Genomic DNA, 23,484 nt, shown 5'->3' on the forward strand with positions numbered 1-23,484 from the left:
CTTTTCTCAGGTTTGGATCATGCATCTTTTTTTTTTCCTTTCTTTTTCCCCCTCCTCTTTCTCTTATCTCTGTAAAGCCTTGTTGTTATTTTTTCCCCCACTTGAATCAGTTGCAGCAAGAAATCGTTGTTTGGGGTTGTTTTTTTTTTAAATTTTTTTTTTTTAAAACACAGGTAAAACCTAGAACAAACCGACAGTTACAACCAAGTGAAACCAAAACCGGAAGGGAGGTAGCTGGAACCTGACTCTGAACGATCCTCTGGCACAACCCTCCTCTCTCAGCCTTGAGGGTGAGGGGCAGCAGAAAGTGCAAGAAAGCCTGGACACCAGCACAGTCCGTTTGGGGGTGGAGGGTAGCAGCTGATAGGGTTTTTCCACCCCGTCACGCATGATTTGCCACTTTCTGATCTAACTCTCCTTCCTCCTAGCCATGGAAGCCATCAGCAGCAGGGGCCAAGCTTGGGCAAATCCTGCTCCAAGCAAAGATGATCGCTTCACTCAGGGTTACTGTGAGTGGGAGTGTTAGCCCCACATCTCTGGCAGCTAGGCAGGTGCAACGGGACCTGCACCAAGTGAGCAGCTGCCTTCGGTGGCTTTATATCTTTTGTTTTGTGCATTCGCTTGGTGGCTTGTGTCCCTCCCACCTCTTCCTCCTGCCTGAGCCAACGGCCACTGAAGTCAATGAGAGTCGTTCCACTGATGCCAATGGGGGCTGGATTGAACCCTGATAGAGTTAACCCCTTATACACCAAGGATTAGATTGATCTTTTCCTCAGGACTGCTGCATAAGGGAGATGGAGGGTGGTAAAGGACCCACGCCTCTTTGCGGCCCCTCCACTCACCCACCTATGCATAGAGGCAAGGCACAATGGGACGCTTGTGTTCAGGGAGCGCAAGGGGGCAGAGCTGGGGATCAGCATCCCCCTTATGCACATGCCAACCCAGGTTTTCTTCTGATGAAGCCCATGGGAGGGAATGCGGTGCAAAGCAGCGCCACCATCCGCTGCTGGTGCTGTGGGCTCTGTCGGAGGAGATGCACGGCCCAGTGGGGAAAAGAGCAGCATGGAGGTTCTGCCCTGAAGTGGGACTGTTGGCGGACCGGAGACTGCAGAGCCGTAACTGGCCTGGGAGGCTCTATGGGTGAGAGGCCCCGCCTCCTTCCACACTAGCCCCTCCCCCTAAAGCAAGAAGGATGCAAATCTCTGTGAGCAGCAGCTTGCCCTATCTTCTCCGCATTGATCCTTCTCGATGCAAAAGGGGCTATTTTGGCCCTGAGTTCACAGGTGCTCACGGCGAGCATGAGACAAGTATGCGCCTTTGGGGCTCTATGCAGGGCTGCATTCTAACTGGGGAAGGTATATATATAAACCAAACCCTTCTTAATACATATAACTGAAACGTTATAGCTGCCCCTGGCCTAGCAGCCCTTTGCTGTCTGGGCGATGCAAATAGGACACGGGACACAGAGCAGAGCTCCTGCCAACCTGCCTCGGGCGTAGAGGACACAAGCCGGTTGGCATTTAAAGGACCTCTGGGGCTTGTGAGCTCTTTCGATGACACATGAAGCAAACTGCCAGCACAGGGGAGGAGCAATGCCACGGTCTCACATGTATTTTCGTGAGGATAGCAGCCTCAGGGCTGTGGCAGGTCTCTGTGAGTAAGCGCAGCTCCCATTCTCTTCAGCTACATTCAAGGATGCTCAAGATAAGCCTCCCTGAAAGAGCCATGATGCCTGACCAATCCTTTTGTCCTTGGGAGGGCAGCAGTGAGCGCGTGCGTGCAGGTGGGTGGGAGGCCTGCATGACAGCCAGGACCATACCTGTTCTGTGAATCAATAGAGGTGGGACCCTTCAGCAGATTTACACCAGATTCACACCCCAGCCCTTCCAGACTGGAATCGTTTTGGGGTCAACCCTAGTTTAACTGCCTTAGCTTTAACAGAGTGAGTCCAGGGATGTGTTTGTCCCTTTATCTTTGGATCCTTAATCTTGACCCCAGTTCCTACAAGCCTGTTGATTTCCCATGTTGAGCCATTTTTACAGCCTCCGGCAGCCCCCTAGGTGCGCCATGGCTGGGGCGGGGAGATGCAGCCTCTGTAGAAGGCTGGGGATTGACTACACCCAACAGAAATAAAGTCTGAGTCTAGGGAGGGGTCCTAAGGCCCCTACATCAGTGAGTGCCACTGGGCTGCCCAAGTGGGCAATGAAGCACTGGGGGCTTTTGGTGTCACTGAGTTGAGGAAGAATTCCTCTTTTGGCTTAAAATGTTCCCATGGAGGTGAATTTTTTGCCCCTTCCACAACATTTTTTCCCTTCCCCAGAGTCTAAAACATCAGGCAAGCAGGACGGTTCACTCTGGGCTGCACTGGCTCAAGGGACTGCTGCTGGCTCCAGGATGGCTTCAAGGGGAGCCGGGTACTAGAGGTCCCACATCTGGCCCCGTGGCCCTTGTGAACGCACTTCAATGAGCTGGCCAAGCTCTAAAATGCCACTGCCATTCCCTTATCAGGCAACGTTAGACCCGTCTCTTGCTTGAGCCCATTTTAAAGCCCTGAAGAAGGGGAGATTAACCTTTTCAGGAAGGCATTATTGTCAATAGGAGCCCTGGATGCAAATCCAGCCATTAGTGTGCAGACTTTAGGGATATGTTTGGAATGGGTTGTAGCAGCAATGTCCGCACTGGCTCCGTTGGGTATCAGATTGACTCAATGGGATCTGAGCAACCAGAGGATGCTGAATCCCAATTGAGAAATGACTGAGCAGCCAGTGGAAAGTGCACTTTTCAGGACCAGAACTGGAGGTGGGGAGGAGGGGGCAGATGGGAGGTGTGAGGGTTGCCTCTCTTAATGCCCTTCCTTTTGGAAGATTCCAAGCAGCTGATCTCCTGCTCTGAAGTCGCTGTGTGGGCTGGATTGCCCACAGGCCTGGGAATTTAATACTGACACACTGGGTTCAAAACTCTAATACTGTCCCCAGCCATTCTTTCCACTCGGCTTGTGCCTTTGCACGCTCTGCCTCTCCTCTCCTCTCCCCCGCCAACAGGAGCACGAAGAGGTTGTTCAATATAATAGACACAAAGGGGAGGTGTTAGCAGAACCATTGGCTAGCTGGAGGTAAAGCAGCAAATCTCTGTGGCTGGCTGGTGTCCTGATTTCTTGCCCCAGTGCTGAGGAGAAAACCAGAGGGTCTGAAAGGCAGGTTGTAGGTAAGCTTTAAGGCAGATTGTTTGGTTGCTTGGGGTTGTTGTCACCCTGTCCTGACACAGTAAAGAAACTAGTTGTAGGGGACATAGCAGCAGGAGTAGCAGCAGCAGACATGCTCGAACGACAAGTATGGGGGTTTGATTTACCCTCCCTATTCCCTCAGGAGCAATAATCTCCAATCCCCAGTGCCAGCCTAACACGTAAATGCCAATCCTCAGCCCATCCACTCGCTAGCACCCGCCCTTGCTTCACCACGGGATGGTCTGCCCACCAGCAAACATTTTGGAGTTCTCTCACGTGTAGGCTGCAATTTGCAGGCTGGATGTAGGCCAGTGGAGCCGCGCAGAAAAGCCCAGTGCAGTCTGCAAAGCTCCTAGCCTGGGTGTAATATTTCCATGACAAGATAATGCAACCCACATTTCAGCCGTTTGACCATTTGGAAAGACATTCGCCAAGATGCGTGGTCCCGTGGTGAATCCATCCTAACCTCAGTGCCCTGAGCATGAGATACCTTGGCATTCAGCATCAGTATAGGCTTGGCCTGGTTTCATCTGAGAGCTCAGCCTCTTCCATGAATGCTCTGAGTTATGAGCACTGGAGAGGGAAAAGTGTGTTTGCTTTGATCTCAATCTCTCTATTTATCTCTATAAATTTGTATATATATATATGGCTTGTTTCTCGCCTTAGATCTAGATACAAACAGTACAAATTAGGTGGGCACACAACTGCATAAACACATGCTGTTTTGATACTTAAAAGTCTTGACTCGACTCTTTGTTTTTGCTTGTTTGTTGTTTTTGCTATATAAGATATACTTAATACATAACCCCCCACTTTGAGTTCTCCTTGGACAAAAATTAAAGGCAGACTGGGTGAATTCTAAAGGTCCCTGGTGCAGAAATGCCATCCAGTTGAGCAGCTAAATGTTAAAGACAATACCAAAAAGGGATGTAGTGTCTCTCCGAGCCTGCCTTTAGCGATGTGATCGTCTATTCCGTGTTGCCGGACGTTACCCGCGACTGAAGCTGCGTCCATCCTTCTGACTGTTCTCTTGAGCGTTGGGGTCTAGGCAAGCACATTCTGCTTGTAGGTCACAGGACATAGGGAAAGGAATAACCTATGGGATAGAGGCAAAAACACAGGGAAGTGCATGAGGATAAGGAACAGGTCTTAAAACAAAAGATGCCCTCAGAGAACAGCTGAGCAGTTGGCTTCCTTGACTCAGTGCTATTTTTGGCATGATTTCCCCAAGCACTGGGACCCTAAGTCCTCTGTCCATTGACAGGACGGGTACAGCATGAGCAACAGCAGTGCGAGCCTTCCATGTCACTTCCCCAACACGCTACAGTCCTATCTCAAAAGGCCTGTCCATATTGAGGCCGGGGATGTGAATGGCAGCTTGGGTAGACATCCTCTGCTCTCTGCGCTCTAGCTACCTTGCTAACAATAGAGGAGATGATGCCAGTGTGCGGGGTTCGGTGCTGCGGCACAAGCCTACCTCCTAACTCTCCCCTGAAGCATGTAGTTCTTGGCACTGAAGCCTGGCCCGTGGTGTCCTCACTTCTGTTTGTAGAGAGCTAGCTGGAGTACAGCTATGTCTCCACCAGAGGCCATTCACACCCATGGCTGCCGTGTAGACGTACCCAAAGACAAAGTCTGTAGTGGTGAGAAGGGAGCTCGGCAGGTTTAGGCCTCGATCTGCAGGCATAGAACGTGGGACCCTTGCCACACGTCACATTATCAATATAGACATGCTTGTCTGAAGAACTAGAGCTTTCTCTGCCAGGCTTGCGGCTGTCTTCTGCATCGCTATGCTTGGATTGCCCTTCCTTATCCCAATGTGCCAGGCTCCCAGCCTCTCCTGAAGGCCCCCTTCTCCCACAAAGCCCACAAGCACTAACCCATGACAAGGCACAGCATCGGCATCCCAAGAGTCAAAGTTATCGCCGTGCAATGGGTCCTGTCCAATCTTGTTCTGTCATTTAGAGGAGGAACCTGAATGGGAGTGAGAAAGGCCCAGTTCTACAAAGCAAGGCCAAGATTTTCAAACTTGTGTGCTTGAAGATAGGCTCCTAAATCTATATTTAGGTTCCAGAATAAGATCTGATTTTCAAAAGCACTGGTCACTCAAAAGCTCCCACTGACGCCAACAGGAGATGGCACGTGCTCAACGCTTTAGAAAAGCAAGTTTACTTAAGTGACTAAAGGTGGATTTTTATGCCCAATTTTATGCATCTAGTTTTGAAAATCTTGGCTTAAATTCCTCGGGGCAGGCATTGTAGCCCGCACACCAATTAGCACTTAACAATGATGAAAAGGTGCCTGTGTTTCACCAAGAGCAAGCCTTTGAACGCTTGGTGTTTTCAAAGTGCAGAGGCCCAATGACTGAGTGGGTGGAAACCTTGGAAGGAATGGCAGCGGGAGATTTTGCTCTGTGCAAATAAAATCTCCTCGCCTGTTTAAAGAAGAGCGTGCAGTAGTTGAAGTAACAGCCTGGAGTGCTTGGCTAACAGACGTTGATTTCAGCCTATTGCATCATGGCATTTACATAAAGAGAAGGGGGTGGGGGAGAGTCTTGCTTGCCTGAAGTGAATTCCCAAGAGTCTCTCCCATCTGCGCAGACAGAGTTAATGACCTAATTCCCCTCCCCCAACCCTTTCCAGGACAGTGCTGTAACCTGTTCAAATGTTCTCGGCAAATACACCAAGCATGTGCTCACTCTCGTTCACTTGGCTCTGCTGCCACATGTTTGCTCCTTCGTTTTATGTGCACTTTTCTCCAGGCCATAGAGCTCGGATCTGTCTGTTCCCTATCGGTATCCATCCATCACTGGCACCTCGAAGAATGTGGACCATGCACTTACACACATAGTTACCATTTCTGTCCATGGAGCTACCCCTTCCGTACATGTGCCTGCGTGTCTGTGTACAACGTGCCTTTGTCTTTACACACACGGACGGGAAAGACGCGGGGGGGGGGGGCGTCTTTATTTCACAACGAGGCAGCCTGAGATGGTAGGGTGACCAGACAGCAAGTGTGAAAAATCGGGATAGGGGTGCGGGGTAATAGGAGCCTATATAAGAAAAAGACCCCAAAATTGGGACTGTCTCTATAAAATCGGGACATCTGGTCACCCTATGCGACCGGGACACAATGAAGCTAAGAAAAGAGCTCCGATAGCCAACGCCGGGCACGGATTCGGTGCTTTCCAGAACCACCACCCAGCATGTCTGACTTCACCTTCACAAGCCTCAGTTGTTCAGGTGGAGTAGGGCACTGGTTTTGTGTCAAGCTGTGGCACTCCTCAAAGAACTGAATCAGAGACCGGGTGACTGCAAAACATGTGAAGGGAAGAGAAATTTCAAGAGTCTAAAAATAAATAAATTCAAATAGAAATCAGAGAATTTGTAGAAACTGGAGAAAACAGGAAGAGCTAAGAGGACACTTTGTCACCTAAAGGTATAAGTATTTGCTAGGTAAGGCACAAGAGAAGGCAGTAAAGCAATGAGTTTTCAGGCCTGTAAGGGTGTATTAATTATATTCATTACTTAAGAATTCCCAGTGAACACACTGAGGTTTGATAGCAAATACCGTTACCAATAGGTTACACCTTGGTCCATCCCCAAACCAGTCCGGGCAAGACTGCTGCAAACCACAATGTCCCAAATATTCTTAAATGAGATGGTGGAGTCTACTGGGTACGGTGAAGACCTGAAGTTCATTGCTGACTACTGCTGACTCACTGTTTTGTCTTGGCCAAGCTCTTCTGTCTCTATGTTTCAGTTATTCTCCCTGTAAACTGGGGATAATGCTCCTTCTTTAGAGAGATTGTCACTCTTTGGAACTCCAGAGTCAAGAATGAGAACTCTGTAAGAGGATGTCTTCAAAGAAGCACATTACAGGTATGTTATTTCCCTCTGCGCATCTCACAGGGCTGTGATGAAATATTGACTTTTGAACTTCCTGGCTCTCTGGAGTTTGTTACAGTTTGATGTTCTTTTGAAATGAAGTCAGTGAGCCTCTCCTTATAGCCTTCCTCCCTCCGTCGGCCCCTCCTTCTTTGCTTTCTAACAAACCATTACAAAGACATGTGAAATCAGAACTGGACAATCTCAGGTCTCAATACAGAGTGAAATGCAACGGCCAGTGATAAACAGGAGGTCAGACTACATGACCTAAAGGTCCCTTCTGGTCTTAAACGCTATCAATCTGCGGAAAGAGAATAATCCCTCTGCACCATGAGAGCCTCTGGAGAGGAAATATCTTCCTCTGTGTTGTCCTAAAAGAACCCTACAGTCTGCCCTATAGGATTCTATACAGAAATAGTCCAACTAGTCCACGAGCCTGCCCCCAAAAGATGCTTCAGAGGAAAGTACAAGTTCTCTGCAGTGGAACAATGTGGCAATAAGGGGATTTTCCTCCTAATCCAGTGAGCGGTTGTGTTAGTCACTTTATACCCCTTAGATATTTTTATCCTATCTAATGTAATGTTCTAATCTTCACCTCAATGATATCTTAACAGCAGCGAGACTCCCGGGTCAATTATGCATTGTATAACAATGTACTGGACATTGACATGGATAAAGAGACCATCCACAGTCCCATCCGACAGGGTACAAATCTATAAGTGCTTGTGCTACAGGGCATAAGCCAATCACTCATTGACAGGGAAGAAAATGGTAGGATGCAATGAGCACAGGTAAACACAAACACGCATGACTGATCCCATGACTTCTGCAACAAAAGAGCAGAGGAGAAAGGCTTGCATTCACACAGAGAAATAACAATTATAACATATGTTTGTTCCAAGCCCACCTCCAGGGCCAGATTTTCACAAGTCTTTGGGCACCTAAAGCTGCAGAAAGGCACCAAGTAGTATTTCCAAAAGTGACTAGCTGCCTAATTCCCCTAGATATTTAAAAATCCAGCCCTAAGCTCTTTGGGGGCAGAGACTGTCTTTTCCTTCTGTGTTTGTACATTTCCTGACGCAACAGGGGCCTGGCCCATGACCGGGGCTTCTAGGTATCACTGCAATATAAACAAACACCAGTGCTAAGAAGCTGTCTTCCATTCCTTTTCACTGGGCCATAGTCCGGTTAGGTGCTTGAGCCCAGAAATACACGCTCCAAACTGAACCGACTTTGTTTTTCAGATAGCTCTTTAAGATCCCAAGTCATTAACAGCATATATGACTAGCACTGACATGTCCAAGTATATGCATTGAATCTAAATATTATATATACATTTAAAAACAAATCTGTTTTCCTTCATTTAGCTCCCAAGACCTGCATTCCCTCGTGTCTCCCCTTGCAACATTTGATGCCTAACACCCAGGAATGCTGCTGTAGCAGGAGAAAGACAGAATGTTAAAAACTCAGGTCTTGGCTCAGTGATTGTTGTGAAACAGACAAAGATACTGTATCCACAAACAAACTGATGTAGGCAGAGAACACCACAGCCCAGGAAGGGACTTGGAAAGGGGGTTAGGGGAGAGAAATGAGAGCGCATAGCCACATATACACACACTGGCATATGAGAGATAGGCCAGAACCAAAAAGCACAGGACAGATTAGCACAAGAACTCTGGGGAACTTTGGGTCAAAAATCTGTATTTTGGTCCTTGGGTCTCTCTCTCTCTCTCTCTCTCTCTCTCTCTCTCTCTCTCACACACACACACACACACACACACACACACACACACACACACACACACACACACACACACACACACACACACACACACAGAGTTAACAAAAAGAATCAAAGGCAAACCCAGACAAAGAGACATGGAGAACACAGGAAAGCAAAGCAAACATTATTCCAGAATTAGAGCATCCACACACACAGCTATTCAAGAATCATTATTGCATTTTACATTCACATCCTACCTTAATCTGATTTATCTTTCAAATTTAGACAAGTCCTTATGTTTCTAATCCCTTTCTGAATTTTACCAAGCATTCAGTCTCAATAAAATCATGTGGCAGTGAGTTCCACATGTTAAATGATATGATGTTTAAAAACTGCTTCCTTTCACCAGTTTTCAATTTCTTGCCTTCCAGCTTCACTGGAGGGGTAGAGGACAGACAGACATAGAAATAGAGAAAGACCACCTGTATGAGGACATTTCACCCTTTCAAACCTCTAAATTCTCTGTCAGCTCTGTGCCACCAAGGCTGAGAGGATCTATTTGTGATTCACAACTAGAAGTTGTGTTTTGTTTTCCCCACTTTCTTTGAGCTAAAAACTCCATATAATGTGTAGCCAATTTTACATCCATCACAGACTATAGAAGGGATATAACCCTCTTCTCTGCAATCTCTATTTTAAGAGCTTTATCCAGCGCCCACTGAAGTTCATAGGAATCTTTCTGTTGACTTCAGTGGGCTTGGGATCAGGCCCTTCATTTCTGCATTCATACGTTACATGACAGGTCCTGTTCTGACTGTGAAGAAGCACTGCCTAGAAGAGATAGCACAAAGACAGGGGACACTGATACATGGCTGGGATCCAGTCAAGGAAATGGACCAGAGGCAGCTAGTACTCCTCACAGGGCAGCTATAGAATGACACACAGCTAATGCTATCCAGACTCAGATAACCCACTGAGAATCGCTGAGAAAGGACAATCTGGAGGAAACAGATGGGAATGCGTTTGAGGGTATTACTCGCCTCCTTCCCAGGGTGAAATCTCAGGCAGGTACCGAGACGGACGGGAGAACAGTAACACAAATAGCCTGATTCTCAGTCCTCCGCACCCTCTCCCCCACCCCCGCTTCACACTGTAGCTTCAGTGCACTTGCGGCTGATTCACACTGACATAAGTGAGAGTGGAATCGGCCCCAATGCTGCTAAGGGGGTAGGGAGGAGCGTCACATGTCAGGAAACAGCGTGTTGTTAGATAGGAGTTGAAATGTTTGCAAAATCTCCCTGATGTGACTAATTCTGGAAGTATGAAGAACCCCCACGTACATCCCCCCTCCTACGGATAAAAGTGCTGGGGCAAGTTAAGCATGGCAGGCTGCAGTGGGCCATTCTTGGTGGCCCCTCACTTGCCCCTGTACCCTCAGAGTTCACACACCAAGTGGATGCTTTGTTCCTTAACAGGCCTCTTACGCACAAACACGTCCTGTACGGTTCTTCTCCCTGGTTTTCGGCATTTAGGTCACCAGGGGTTTTCTGAGATGATGCAAAAATTGACTTTTAAATCTTTGGGCTGGTATGCAGGGTTCACTCCCAAACCAGGTCAATGCCCCCTCAGGGCCTGGGAAAAGAGAGATTAAAGCTCCTCAGAGGCCCAATACGGGACGATATGTAAGGTTTAGAAGGCCAGACTTGCCTCTCTCATGGGTGTACATCCAGAACTATCTCACTGATGTTCATGGGCCTGACTCTCTTCTCACTCATACTGATGTAAATCAGGAGTTACCCAACTGAAGTCAACAGGCCCAATTTGCCTCTCATTCACCGTGGGGTGTCAATCAGGAGTAACTCCACTGAAATGAATGCAATTACGCTGGCATAGACCCGGCATGAGAGTAGAGTCAGGCCCTAGAGGGTATGTCTACATAGCAAAGAAAAACCTATGGCTGGCCCGTGCCTGCTGACTTGAGCTCACAGGGCTCAGGCTACGGGGCTGTTGCACTGCAGTACAGAATTCCGGTTTTGGGATGGAGCCTGAGATCTGGAAGCCTCCCAGCCCGCAGGGTCCTAGAGCCTGGGCTCATGCCCAAGCCCAGAAGTCTAACAACAATGAAACAGCCCCGCAGCCCGATCCCTGCGAACTCAACGGGCCAGACGCAGGTGTCTTGTTGCTGTGCAGACATCCCCCTAGAGTAGGGGAGGATGTAATAAGGAGGGCAGTAACTTATTTTAATTCCCTGCTCTTCATCTGTGTTCCTAATGCTGACAAGTCGCGGGGCTGAAAGGAGCAAGGGAGCCAGTTTGGCAAACCACATGGAGTGTGAAAGCAAGCAGCTCTGACGCTCAGCAATCAGCTGGGCTTCCAATGCCTGTGCTACTGCTTGTGAAAACATGAAAGTCATTAGTCTAAATAAGCACCAAAGATTTCAGAGCAGCCTGACCACCCAGAGGCAAATAGCTGGTGTGTAGTAAGGAAAACCCTGTTCCTTGGTCTCTGTAACACTTGCTAATGAAGCAAGGTTGGGTGGCTGAGCAAACACCGTCACTTAGCACCTCTCCAGGGAATGCTGTATATTGTGGGGTTACAGTCTTTCTCATACCAGCCAAGAATCTGCTCTCCAGATAGACAATACGGGCTGCAACCATCCCTCCTTTTAATTTATTGCTGTCTGGAAAAGAATCCCTTTGTTGTTATGCAAACCAACTCTGAGCCCTGAAACGGCCACTCAGCCAGCCATGACCAACAATGCCCTCACATGTCACACAACCACTTGCTAACCAGGACCAAACACAACAAATAAGCAAGTTCACCCAAACGCCTGGGTGACACAGTGCACTTGGAGCATGTACTAAACACAGAACTATTTCCAAACTAAGGAAGCAATGCTATTCATTGCATCCTTTGTTCCTTCATGCCCACCCTATATGGAACCTCTAGCTAATTACAGTGCACAGGAACAGCCTGCCAGGGGCACTGGAGGTGGCATGTCAGAGACATCCACTCTTCTGGATAAGCATAGTTTCCTCAGTGGCAGCTAGACCACTGGCTAGGTGAGCTTTCTCATACCCACGTTCTAAACACTGCCAGTTAGGACTGTTGGCTTCAGGCAAAAAAGCAGGAATAGGAAGAAGAAAGTGCCATGATTCAGAGATGATCAGACTTGGGTATTTACATCTCCAGAGTACTCATAGATTGTCACTTTTATTTTTGGCCACAGAAGATGGATAGGGACCCACTGGATCCCACTTTTGGTGGAGATGGATACACTCATGGAAATCATTGCCGATACTACTGCACATTAAGGCAATATGTTTGCTCAAGGCCCTTTGCTTTATGTCCTGGTTTCTTGAGTGAAGAGGGTCAGATAAGTTTCCATGTGTTTTGGATAAACAAAATGTTGGACGAACCATGCCAGGTTCTCCATCCAGCACTAGGCCTCATTTGTTTTTCACTGAGCCACTCTGTTTTTCTCTCCATGGTGTGCACCTGTTTCAATGGAACATCAATCGGCTGAAGATTTGGCTTTTTAAATGGAGATTTGTGCCAGGATGATGTATACTTGGCATTAGGCAAAGTAGTTGATGTCTAACCTAAGTTCTGAAACTGTATGAGACAGATTCTCCTTTCAACTGCACTGGGGCTACCCCCTTGCAATGAAGTGGAGTGGCAGGGATTTAAGTCAAAGGAGAATGTGCCACTGTAAATACAGTCCAGTTTTGCGGAATTTAAAGAGCTTTGTTCTTCAGGGTTAGATTTGCTTGAACAAGTTGCAGGGACTGGGATGCGGAATCTTTAACCCAGAGTGTCCGTAATTATAGTTTAGAATAAAGTATGTGAGCAGGGCCCATTGAGAAATGGTTTCAATCTGCACAAGTTCTTTCTCGCCATGCTTGGCAAGTGAAAACTCATAAAATGGGAAGAAATGAGGAAAGTAGTGGAGGAGAAAGACAACTGGACAGATGAAATCCTGGGGGAAGAAACCCCTCACCCACCAACAACAGGGGAGTAGTTACACCATAAGGGGTTGTTAAAGTTCCCCAGGGAACTTTTGGAGGATCTCTGAAATAAGTCCCCAGAGGACTCAAAAAGGGCAAGTCTAGCGCCAATCTATAAAAAGGGGAATAAGGACAACCCAGGAATTTACAGACCAGTCAGCTTAACTTCAGTACCTGGAAAGATAACGGAGCAAATAATTAAGCAATCAATCTACAGACACCTAGAAGATAATAAGGTGACAAGTAACAGTCAGCATGGATTTATCAAGAACAAATCATGTCAAATCAATGAATAGCCTTGTGGATAGGTGGGAAGCTGTAGAAGTGGTTTATCTTGGCTTTAGTAAGGCTTTTGATATGTATTGCATGGCATTCTCATAAACAAACTAGGGAAATACAACCCAGATGGAGCTACTGTCAGGTAGGTGCATGACTGGTTGGAAAACCATCCTCAGAGACTAGTTATCAGTGGTTCACAGTAAAACTAGAAGGACATATTAAGTGGGGTCCCACAGGGATCAGTTCTGGATCTGAGTCTGTTTAATATCTTCATCAATGATTTAGATAATGGCATACAGAGTATACTCATAAGGTCTGTGGATAATACCAAGCTGGGAGGGGTTACAAGTGTTTTGGAAGACAGGATTAAAAGTCAAAATGATCTGGACAAACTGGAGAAATGGGCTGAAGTAAATAGGATGAAATTCAATAAGGACAAATACAAAAGACTCCACTTAGGAAAGAACAATCAATTGCACATATATAAAATGGGAAATGACTGCCGATGAAGGAGTACTGTGGAAAGGGAGCTGGGAATCACAGGGGATCACAAGCTAAATATGAGTCAAGAGTGTAATACTGTTGCAAAAAAAGCAACCATAATTCTGGGCTGCATTAACAGGAGTGTTGTAAGCAAGACATGAGAAGTAATTCTTTCACTCTACTCTGCACTGATTAAACCTCAACTGGAGTATTGTATCTGGTTCTGGGCGCCACGTTTCAAGAAAGATGTGGGCAAACTGGAGAAACTCCAGAGAAGAGCAACAAAAATGATGAAAGGTTTAGAAAACATGACCTGTGAGGGAAGATTGAAAATATTGGTCTGGAGAAGAGGAGAGGGGACCTGATAACAGTTTTCAAGTGCATAAAAGGTTGTTACAAGGAGGAGGGAGAAAAATTGTTCTCTTTAACCTGTGAGGATAGGACAAGCAGCAATTGGCTTAAATTGCACCAAGGAAGGTTTCGGTTGGATGTTAGGAAAAACTTCCTGTCAGGATGGTTAAACTCTGGAATAAATCCTCCAGGGAGGTTTTCGAAACTCCACCATTGGAGATTTTTTAAGAGCAGATTGGATAAAATCCTGTCAGGGATGGTCTAGATAATACCTAGTCCTGTCTTGAATGCAGGGGCTTGGACAAGATGACCTCTTCAGGTCCCTTCCAGTCTTATGATTCTATATGATTCTATAAAATGAGGGGTTAGGAAAGGAACAGACACTAAATCAAAGGAACCCTAATACTGGAATTTGAGGCAATCTGCTCTTGGGGCTAAATCATGAATTATCGAAGGTGGGGCTGTTGTGCGCATTTGGCTTACATTTGAAAGGATGCCAACAGATTTAATGTTCTGTACGGAAAGATGCAAATAACTCCAGCAAGATAGGCGTGTGGGAAATGTCTATCAATTACTTGTGTTGCTCCTTTGTTGGCCCCTGGGGCCTAATTTCTTCCTCGGCTCTACCCAGCCCTTTCTACTGATTCCAAAGAAGTTGCACACATGGAATTAGGGGCAGAATTTGGCCTTAACTTTTGCTGTCTGGTATCTCAGAATGCTATCGGCTTGGAATGTTACACCGACCAGGAAGTCCTTCCAGACAACAGCCAGTCTAGAGATGGCCAGTAAACTCCTGGGTAGTTGCTTGCTTACTTTAACAATGTGCTGTATTTTTCTGAAACATGTTTTATAAATACCTTATTTCTGTGTGTTGTGGGATGCAAACAAGAAGTAGCTTTATAGTGCAGCCGGGCAAAGGGCAAGCTGGCAATCTGTGCCAGGTCAGGAGGTTGCAGACATTAAAAAGAAATGGGATTTTATTTTGTCCTTAATGGAGGACCTTGTTCTCTTTGGATCCACAACAGAAGCCCTTTCTCCCTCGATGACATGCATTGTGCTGACCTTCCTTTGGCCAAGGGGAGCTCTGTGGCATTCCCTATGGAGTCCTTCAAAGCCACTCCAGGGTCATCCATAGAAGTGCAACATACTCGTTCCCTCAGGGGCTGACCATGCTCTCTGTACGTGTACCAGTCCCTACTAGACTAGAAACTGAACCTGAGTTTTAGATGCACAGCCTTTGATTGTTAACTGCCAGGCCTGCCAGCTGGTTCCATAAAGGATGTTGCAGGAAGTGGTGTTGGTGATTCATAAGGTGGTGCTCATCTTTGCCTGGGCATGGTGTTGTGGGACACTGCAGCTGATCCAGGACTGCACTACAGATCATTTGTCTGATGAATGTATCCTTTTCCTGCTTATTAAATACCCATGACGATCGCAATTGCCTCAAAAAATATTCACTTCAATATTATTGAATATCGAAGTATTCCATGCAGTTCTTTCATGATTTATCTTAAACTCTGTGGACCGATGGTGAGCAGTTCTCAACAAGTATTCGATATTGATTATTTCAGCTGAGTTGCGATTGGTCTGGTAAGTTATGTGGCATTGTTTCCATTCCTTGACTGGAGGAGCGCACAAGGCCACATTGTGCTAATATACGTGTGAACCAATTTAAAACTTTGTTTCTGTGAATCCTTGTGCAAATTTGAAATTATCTTTCTGTGAACTTTCACACCAGCATAACAGGATTGCATGGGCATTTGTGGAAAGCGAAGAGAAAAGGGGTCAATGTTCCAGGGACTTTTTGATGGAACCTTTTATTTCCGTATGGCCCAGTTCTATGTGGTTGCTTTGCAACTGGAGATACACCTCTATCCTGTTATAACGCCACCCGATATAACACGAATTCGGATATAACGTGGAAAAGCAGCGCTCCGGGGATCAAATCAAGTTTGATATAATGCGGTTTCACCTATAACGTTGTAAGATTTTTTGGCTCCTGAGGACAACGTTATATTGAGATAGAGGTGTACCACTTTTTTGGGAAGAGACATAAAACCAAAGTTTTGACCATTTGTGGTCAATAAAGACCTCAGTTCGCCTTTGTCATGACTGTTAACACCTGCAGCTTCAACTGGATATGCTATGATTCTTTGAGTCCATTTTTAAAACAAACCGTGCGGGTGGTGTGCACTGTTAAACACTGAGAGGTGACTGTATTGCAGTGGAGACTGCAAAATGTCTTGGGATCTTTGGGGATGAAAGGTGCTGTGCAAATACACAATATTTTACTAGTCCTCTTTTAAGAGCCCTTGTGAGACCGTAGTGTGTGAGCCTGACACACCAGACAGCAGCGGTGGGTGTCTCCCTCAAAATGCTTGAACACTTTCTAACAACTGCGCCACCATCTGGTACTGGAATTAAAAGAGCTGGGTTTGCCCCTCCCCATGTCTCCTTCAGTTTTTGGCCTTTACACCCAAAATGTGTTTTAAAGCTGTGGCTTTTAAGTAGGTGGCAAATCGCGCTGGAAGGATTTGGTATGTGGAATATTTTTATGCATTTCTCTTTTCTCTCACCTTTCATTGTTTTTCCCTTTGGAATTTCTCCTTTAACATTCTACTTCAAAGGAGGAGGCTGTATTTGAATAACTATGCCTAAAATCTGTTCTCCAGCCAAGGGCCCTTAGACTGGAAAACAACTAACTTCCCCATATGGCTGAGTGTCTGCATGGGAATTCAAATAGGTGTCTGTGAGCTGGTGGCCATTCCTTTGAACTGCCTGAGAGACACTGCTGGCCTCAAACGACCCTCTTCCTCTGAAACTTTTACATCATGCTATGTTCCGGGCTGCTAGATTATTATGCCATAAATTTAATAAACTAGGCACTGGCCATCTCACTTTTGAGTGGAAGATCCTAGGACTTGGTTGGTTTTCTCATTTCTTTCTTGTGTTTTGTTTGGTTTCTGGATTCTTCTTGTTGTGTTTTAAAAGTCTTTGAAAGCTGAGTGCATGTATCTGGAGAAAACACTTCATTTGAGGGGTTGGCCCTTGTGAATGATTAGGAAATATTGAGGATGGGATTTTCAAAAGCCCTCCGTGTTGGCCAACTCTGTTTCCATTGAAGAGAATGGTAAAACTCCCACCGAAGCCAATGGGAACAGAGCCAGGCCAATGCATAGCAATTTGCAACCTCTCTTCTCTCCCACCTTAGCATCCTATGTGGAACGAGTCTGGAGATCTTAGTCCAGTTCCTTGTGGAGAGGTATCCCCTCTTAAACCTACTGCCACATTTGTTGGGCTATACCAGCAGAGAGGCCAATGACTGACTAGGCCCTGGAAACTGACGACCCTCTTACATCCCAAGAGGTGGCCCGTTCAGTTAAGGGTTGAGGGATATCAATTGGGAAGCATTTGTCCAGGATATCCTTGCTCCTATCCATGCTGCCGCCCAGGCAGTACGTGATTTGTGACTAAAGAGAGAACTTCCCTTGCCAGGGCTGCCCCTTTGACTGCACAGTTCACACAAATCATTTTAAAAACAAACTCTATTGAATATCTGAAAAGAGGCACAATTAGGAAGATTAAAGCACTACCCAAGCCCCTTCTCTGTTGCTACCAAGAGATGACATTGACCTATCACCAGTCATTGCTCATTGCCCCTTTACAATGTTCCCCGGCGTACCAAAGATAGGTCACCGCACAGATTTGGTAGATATGTCTGAATGAACCAAAGGAAAGATGAAAAAACACCCTGGTACTGAGGGCCAACTTAGAAAAGATTGTGCTCCCTGCAGAGCCATCCCCTTTGTCCTCCAGGTGTAGTAAACAGACTGCCTTTCCTTAGACAAGTATGACTAGCCTTGAAACACACTATGCCTACCATATTTCCATCTAAGTTACCTCCCTTGTTAGTATCAAGATTTTTGCCTTTCTCTCTCAACCACAAATCCCAAAGAAGAGTTAAAGAGCTATGCAAAATTCAGTACATAAGCGTGAACACGTGTGGCTAAATTCTGTCAGTCCCTTAGTGAGCAACCTTGGAATCTACACTATATGCAGCAGATCCTCCTTTCTGTGTGTGTATCTGTAATTCCTACAAGAGTCAGGGTCAGAACTGATGTCAGGCTGCTTTACTGATGACACGCCAAATCAGTCTGGAGGGGGAGCCAGCAGTTGTCTGCAAAGCAGCCAGGGAACCACTGGTTTAGAACAAGACAGAAGGAGGTAAAGCAGTATCCCTGTGTAACAACATGTGCTGTATAGGCCTAAGGCCAGCTATGATGGGAAACACATAGGCACATCAAAGAAGAATGAGAGCACCTTCAAAAGAACCAGCAGAAATTCAGTGCCTTTGGTGGGACAATGTTCATTGCCCTTGAAATGTTTGTGCAGCTGAAGATCTCTCCACATCCTGGATCTCCAGCTGGACACCAATTACTGTCCAAGCCTGAGCCTGCATTGTTGAGGAGCTCTAGGCGAGAGAGGGGCAGGCAGACCTACCTTTTTGGTCTTGACCGTTGAGGTGCAGCAGTCCCCACCATCGTAGTTGCAGAAGGCTCGGTTATTGACGGCATCACAGTAGTTATCCCCCATGAAAGGCTGAAAAACAAACAGCATGAAGAGGCTGAGAATACGGATACAGTCCTCAGCAAGGGATCCAGCACTACTGTTGGTCGTGCCAGACACTTCCTCTTTAAAAGTCATGGCCATGTTCATAAGTATTCTAAAAAGACACCACGAAGCAGCTTATACCCAAACTTTTATTACTGCTGCACATTTAAATATGCCTTTGGGATGCTGGGCACCCAAACACAACAACACTGAACCTGTGCAGGAAAATTTACTTATTGTGGAAGTAAAATGGACTATTCTAGTTTTACCTTCCGAATGAGCTATGTGCAAAAAGTAAACAAAAAGCATAACTGGTGGGAAGAAAATTAGAATTGTTGGGCAAGATGTCCACTTGATGTAAATTGGCTCAACACCATTGACTCTCATTGAGCTATCGTGATTTACACTAGCACTGGCTTTGGGCCATAAAAGCTTTTTTTTTTTGTTTTAATTATTTAATATGCTAACAGTTATACAGGCAAGGGATTTTTTTTTAAAGATATGATTTTATTTTAACAAGATAACTGAAAAATATGCAATATCTGGCTAATCGCCCAATAAACCTGCCAATTCATTTACTTATGCTACACACTTTTCAACACTTAGAAAGCTATCAATAGGGAATTTTTGAAGACTATGCCTTTTACCTCCATTGGAATACACAAGAATGGGGGTGCTGTTTGGAGGGACAGAATGGGAAAGATAATAAATATTTTGCTTTGGTAAGAACATTCTGGGTTGAATCATCTGGGATGCGGGGTGGGAGATCAAACCTAGACATCAGTATTTAAAACTCTGTGCCTGCACTGCTTGAGCTAAAAGATCAAGTCTACCAGTTCAGCTGCAGTAGTAGACTCATAAAACCGCCATACATGCCACTAGATGGGGACAAAGAGTCACATGGCATTAGCTTGGGTTACACTTTAAAAAGCAAAAAAGAAAAGTCAAGGAAATTCTTGTCTTGTAGCCTTTACTCAGGTAAAGCTCCCATTGTGATCAGTGCAGGATTTGTGGGGGTGAGATAGCTCAGTGGTTTGAGCATTAGCCTGCTAAACCCAGGGCTGTGAGTTCAATCCTTGAGGAGGCCATTTAGGGAACTGGGGTAAAAATCTGTCTGGGGGTTGGCCCTGCTTTGAGTAGGGAGTTGAACTAGATGACCTTCTGAGGTCCCTTCCAACCATGATAGTCTATGATTCTATGTTATCACTGGCTTAGTACACTGCCTCCCCCTGGCCTGGGATAATAGGGAAGGTTGCTCAACCCCCTCCATGCAGGAAGGAGGGGACTCCATACAGCATGTTTCCTCCCTAGCCCTAACGCTGGAGAACACAGCCTGGCCCATTCTTGGATAAAGCCCTACATATTGGAAGGACCATTCCTTGTGCAGATGACATGTTTCATGCAGTTGCCCACAACCAATAGCACGGTAAAGATTTCTATGGGGATGCTGTGACACTATGAATGAACCATGATGAAGAAGGTTTCTATTGACACAGAGGGATCCTGGCAATTAGCAATGATGGGAAAGATAAAGCAGAAAATAGGCATGTCAGTAATAATGGCTTCTGGTAAATCATTACATCATTTCAAAGTCTGCCTGAGTAAGAATGCCTCTTAAATAGCAGAGGAGTTGGTACCCAACGGTTCATTAGCACGTGACCGGCATTTCTTAATCGTCCCTGGATGTTGTTTAGCTCTCTCTAGAGAACAGAAGTGCCTAGCCAGGTTCTATGAAAGTAATGTGCAAGACTGTTTATGACAACCAAAGCACCAACAGTGGGATGCTTTTCATTAGGGAACATTTAGACAGAAAACTATTACATTGTCAGGGAGCTATTGCCTTCTGGGGTCCGGCATCTGTCTGCAAAAGAAAACAAACGGTTACCTACCTGTAACTCATCTATGATGCAGAGGTGCATTCTACGTGGGTGTGCGCACCTTGCACACTGAAGCCGGAGAACTCTGGATGCCCCAGTCTGCAAAGATGGACTGCAGGATGCTGGGCTTCAGAGACCACTCATGATTCAGGAAGAAATTCCTGCTGAGGTGATCCACCAAGTGATGGGGATCCCAGACAAATGACTGGCCATGGGGTAATGTTTTCGATGATGCAAAACTGCCAGAACCGCAGTGCCTCCTGACAAAGCATGTTGGAGTGTCCTCTCTTCTGCCAGTCCACACATCATGGGTGATACTGTCGGTGAGTATGAGAACTGCTGAGTCTCTGATGTGATCTCAGAAGGTCTAACAAAGCATTGTAGATGGCACGAAGCTCCAGGACAGTGATATGTAGAGAAGCTTCCTGTTCTGACAACAGGACTTGAAACTTCAGTGACTCCAGATGCACTCCCCAACCTATTAAGGCGGCATTGATTCTGGTCGCAGGAGACCAAGCAAAGGGAAAACCTTGGCACATGTTGTCCTGAATTGTCCACTACCACAAGGAATCTAAGACTGGCAGAGAAGACGGACCAATCTGTTCAAGGGATGATGGTGCAGATGGTAGACCAACTTCAATCATATTTGAAGAGGATAAAGGCCACAGCCTGGCATATTAGACTACTCGTGTGTATGCAGCCATATGGCCTAGCACCCTCTTGTATACTTGGACTGTGGCTGACAGATGGGACTGCAGCTGCAGACATAAGTGGCATGGAATTCTTTGGCAGCAGATATGGTCTCAAATTCATCGAGTCTATCAGGGCCCCAACGAATCTGATTCTTTAAGTTGGAACAACTGTTGACTTCCTGCTGGTTAGGATGTGACCCAGACAATTGAGTAGGTGTAGTGTGAACAGAGGGCGTCCGCTCTGGACTCACCCCTTAGTAACCAATTGTCCAGATATGGGAAGATACAAATTCCCCTCTTCCTGAGGTATGCTGTCACCATGACCATTTATTTGGTAAAGCCTTTTGGGGTGGAAGACAGGCTACAGGGCAGCACGGTGTACTGGTAGTGTTGGTCTGCCACGACAAACCAGACAAAGCTCCTGTGTCTCAGGAGAATTGCTTCATGAAAAGAAACATCCTGAACGTCCAGGAAAACAAACCAGCCATTGTGATTTAAGGCATGGAGGATAGTTGCCAGGGTGTTCATATGGAATCTCATGTATCTGATGTATCTATTGAGGTCACGGACATCAAGGATAGGTCTCATCCCTCCCTTGGACTTGGGAACCAGGAAATAGATGGAGTACAATCCTTGTCCCCAGTGCTGCAGTGGGACCTCCTCTACAACCCCCAAGGCCAGTAGAGACTGAAACTGCTCAAGGAGCAGTGTCTCCTGAGAGGGATGCTTGAAGAGAGACAGGGTAGTGGGTGGGGAAGAGGGACGGAAAGGAACTGTATGGCAAAACCCAATCTGATGGTGTTTAGGCCTCTGTTGTCTGTTGTAATCAAGTCCCAAACACTGTAAAAATGGGCCAGCTGTCCCCAAACATGGGTGACAGGGAAGGAGAGGTTACCACTGGATAGCTGCCTTGGCCACATGAGTCAAAACAGGCACTTGCTAGACACCAGGCTGTGCGGGGTGGCTGGCTAACACCAGAACCAGAGGACCTCCTCTTTTGGATCTGTGGTGCTTTCTGGAGTAGTCCCATTGTCGCACAGGAAGGGAGGACTGTCCAAAAAATGCTGCGAGTGGTACTGTTTATGTGGTGTCTCCTCACAGCAGGAGTACGTACTCTCAAAGCACACAAAGTTGCTTGGGATTCTTTAAAAGAGTGCAGGCTTTTGTCAGTCTTTTCTGAAATGAAAACCCAGACATCAAACAATAAGTCCTCAATGGTCTGCGGTATGTTGGGTACAATGCCTGAGCTCTGTAGCTGTGAGGACCTCCTCATGGTTTCAGTTCATGCCATAATCCTGGCTGAGGCACCTGCCTCATCCAGAGCTGCCTGCAATGGCATTTTGGCCACCAAATGGCCCTGTGAAATGAACACCTTGAACTCTTCCCTGGAGGCTTTTGGCAACTTGTCCGTGAATTTAGACATGGTCACCCAATTAACAAAGTCATGTTTGGAGAGCAACACCTACTGGCTCATGGTGCGCATCTGCAAGGTAGAGGATGTATAAATTTTTCTCTCTATCAAATCCATCCTCTTTGGGCATAGATTTATACCTTCTCTGCCGAGCCCTGTTGTTTGCGGCAGTAACCACAATGGAGTGAGGATCTGGGTGGGAATAGAAACCCTCCAACCATTGCGTGGGAATCAAGTACAGTTCCTCTGAATGCTTCACCATAGAGGGGAATGAAGCTGGGGTATTTCACAGGGCCTTTGCTGGCTCCAGGGGAGCCTCTTCTATTGGGTGGGCTACTCTCCCTGGAGCTGATGGCTGGAAAATATCCAGCAGCTTATCCATATTCTCCAGGAGGAATTCTGCCTGGATACCCAAAGTAGTGGCCATATAACTCAGGAAGTCCTGATATGCCTTAAAGTCCTCAGGTGCCAAGGGAGAGGAAGATTCCAGTATGGTAGAATCATCCAGGGAGGACAAGGAGGAGGTTTGCTGCATCAGAGACAGATCCTGTTCTTGTACCACACCATCCAGACAGAAGAGCCCCATAGGATGGGGGAGAATGACCCTGACCTGGATCTTGAAGAATCCCAGAGTTTCTATGGTGACAATGGGGAAACCAGCCCCGATGGGGGCAAACAACTAGCCAGTTTAGTTTGAAGTCCAATAAGGAGGCAGGATCAGTGCCGAAAAGGAGTGAGGCATTGGCACCAGTGGCACCAAATGAGAGACATTCCCACCCTGTACCGGGGAGGTGTTGGCACTGAGGCTGGCACTGACCTTGATGATGAGATTTGCTTCCAAGACAGTGATGGTGCTGAAGGATGCCCCAGCACTGAGGAGGTCTTTGGTGCCAGGCCTGGCCTCGACTTCATAGTCTGCAGCCCAGGTGGTGCGAGCTAT

General features: G+C 46.5%; 1 protein-coding gene across 1 annotated transcript in view; it reads right to left on the reverse strand.

Moving 5' to 3' along the window:
• Positions 1–1,394: 1,394 nt before the first annotated feature.
• The window catches only part of PAPPA (pappalysin 1), a 217,316-nt gene continuing 195,226 nt past the window's right edge, over positions 1,395–23,484 (reverse strand). Inside the window, exons 21-22 of the mRNA XM_050926896.1 lie at positions 18,454–18,552; positions 1,395–4,319 (exon numbers count right to left, since the gene is read on the reverse strand). Coding sequence (XP_050782853.1) covers positions 4,212–4,319; positions 18,454–18,552 — 207 coding nt within the window. The 3' untranslated portion in view covers positions 1,395–4,211. The remainder of the gene's footprint in view (positions 4,320–18,453; positions 18,553–23,484) is intronic.

The sequence above is a fragment of the Gopherus flavomarginatus genome, chromosome 17, assembly GCF_025201925.1.
Source record: "Gopherus flavomarginatus isolate rGopFla2 chromosome 17, rGopFla2.mat.asm, whole genome shotgun sequence".
NCBI lineage: Eukaryota > Metazoa > Chordata > Testudines > Testudinidae > Gopherus > Gopherus flavomarginatus.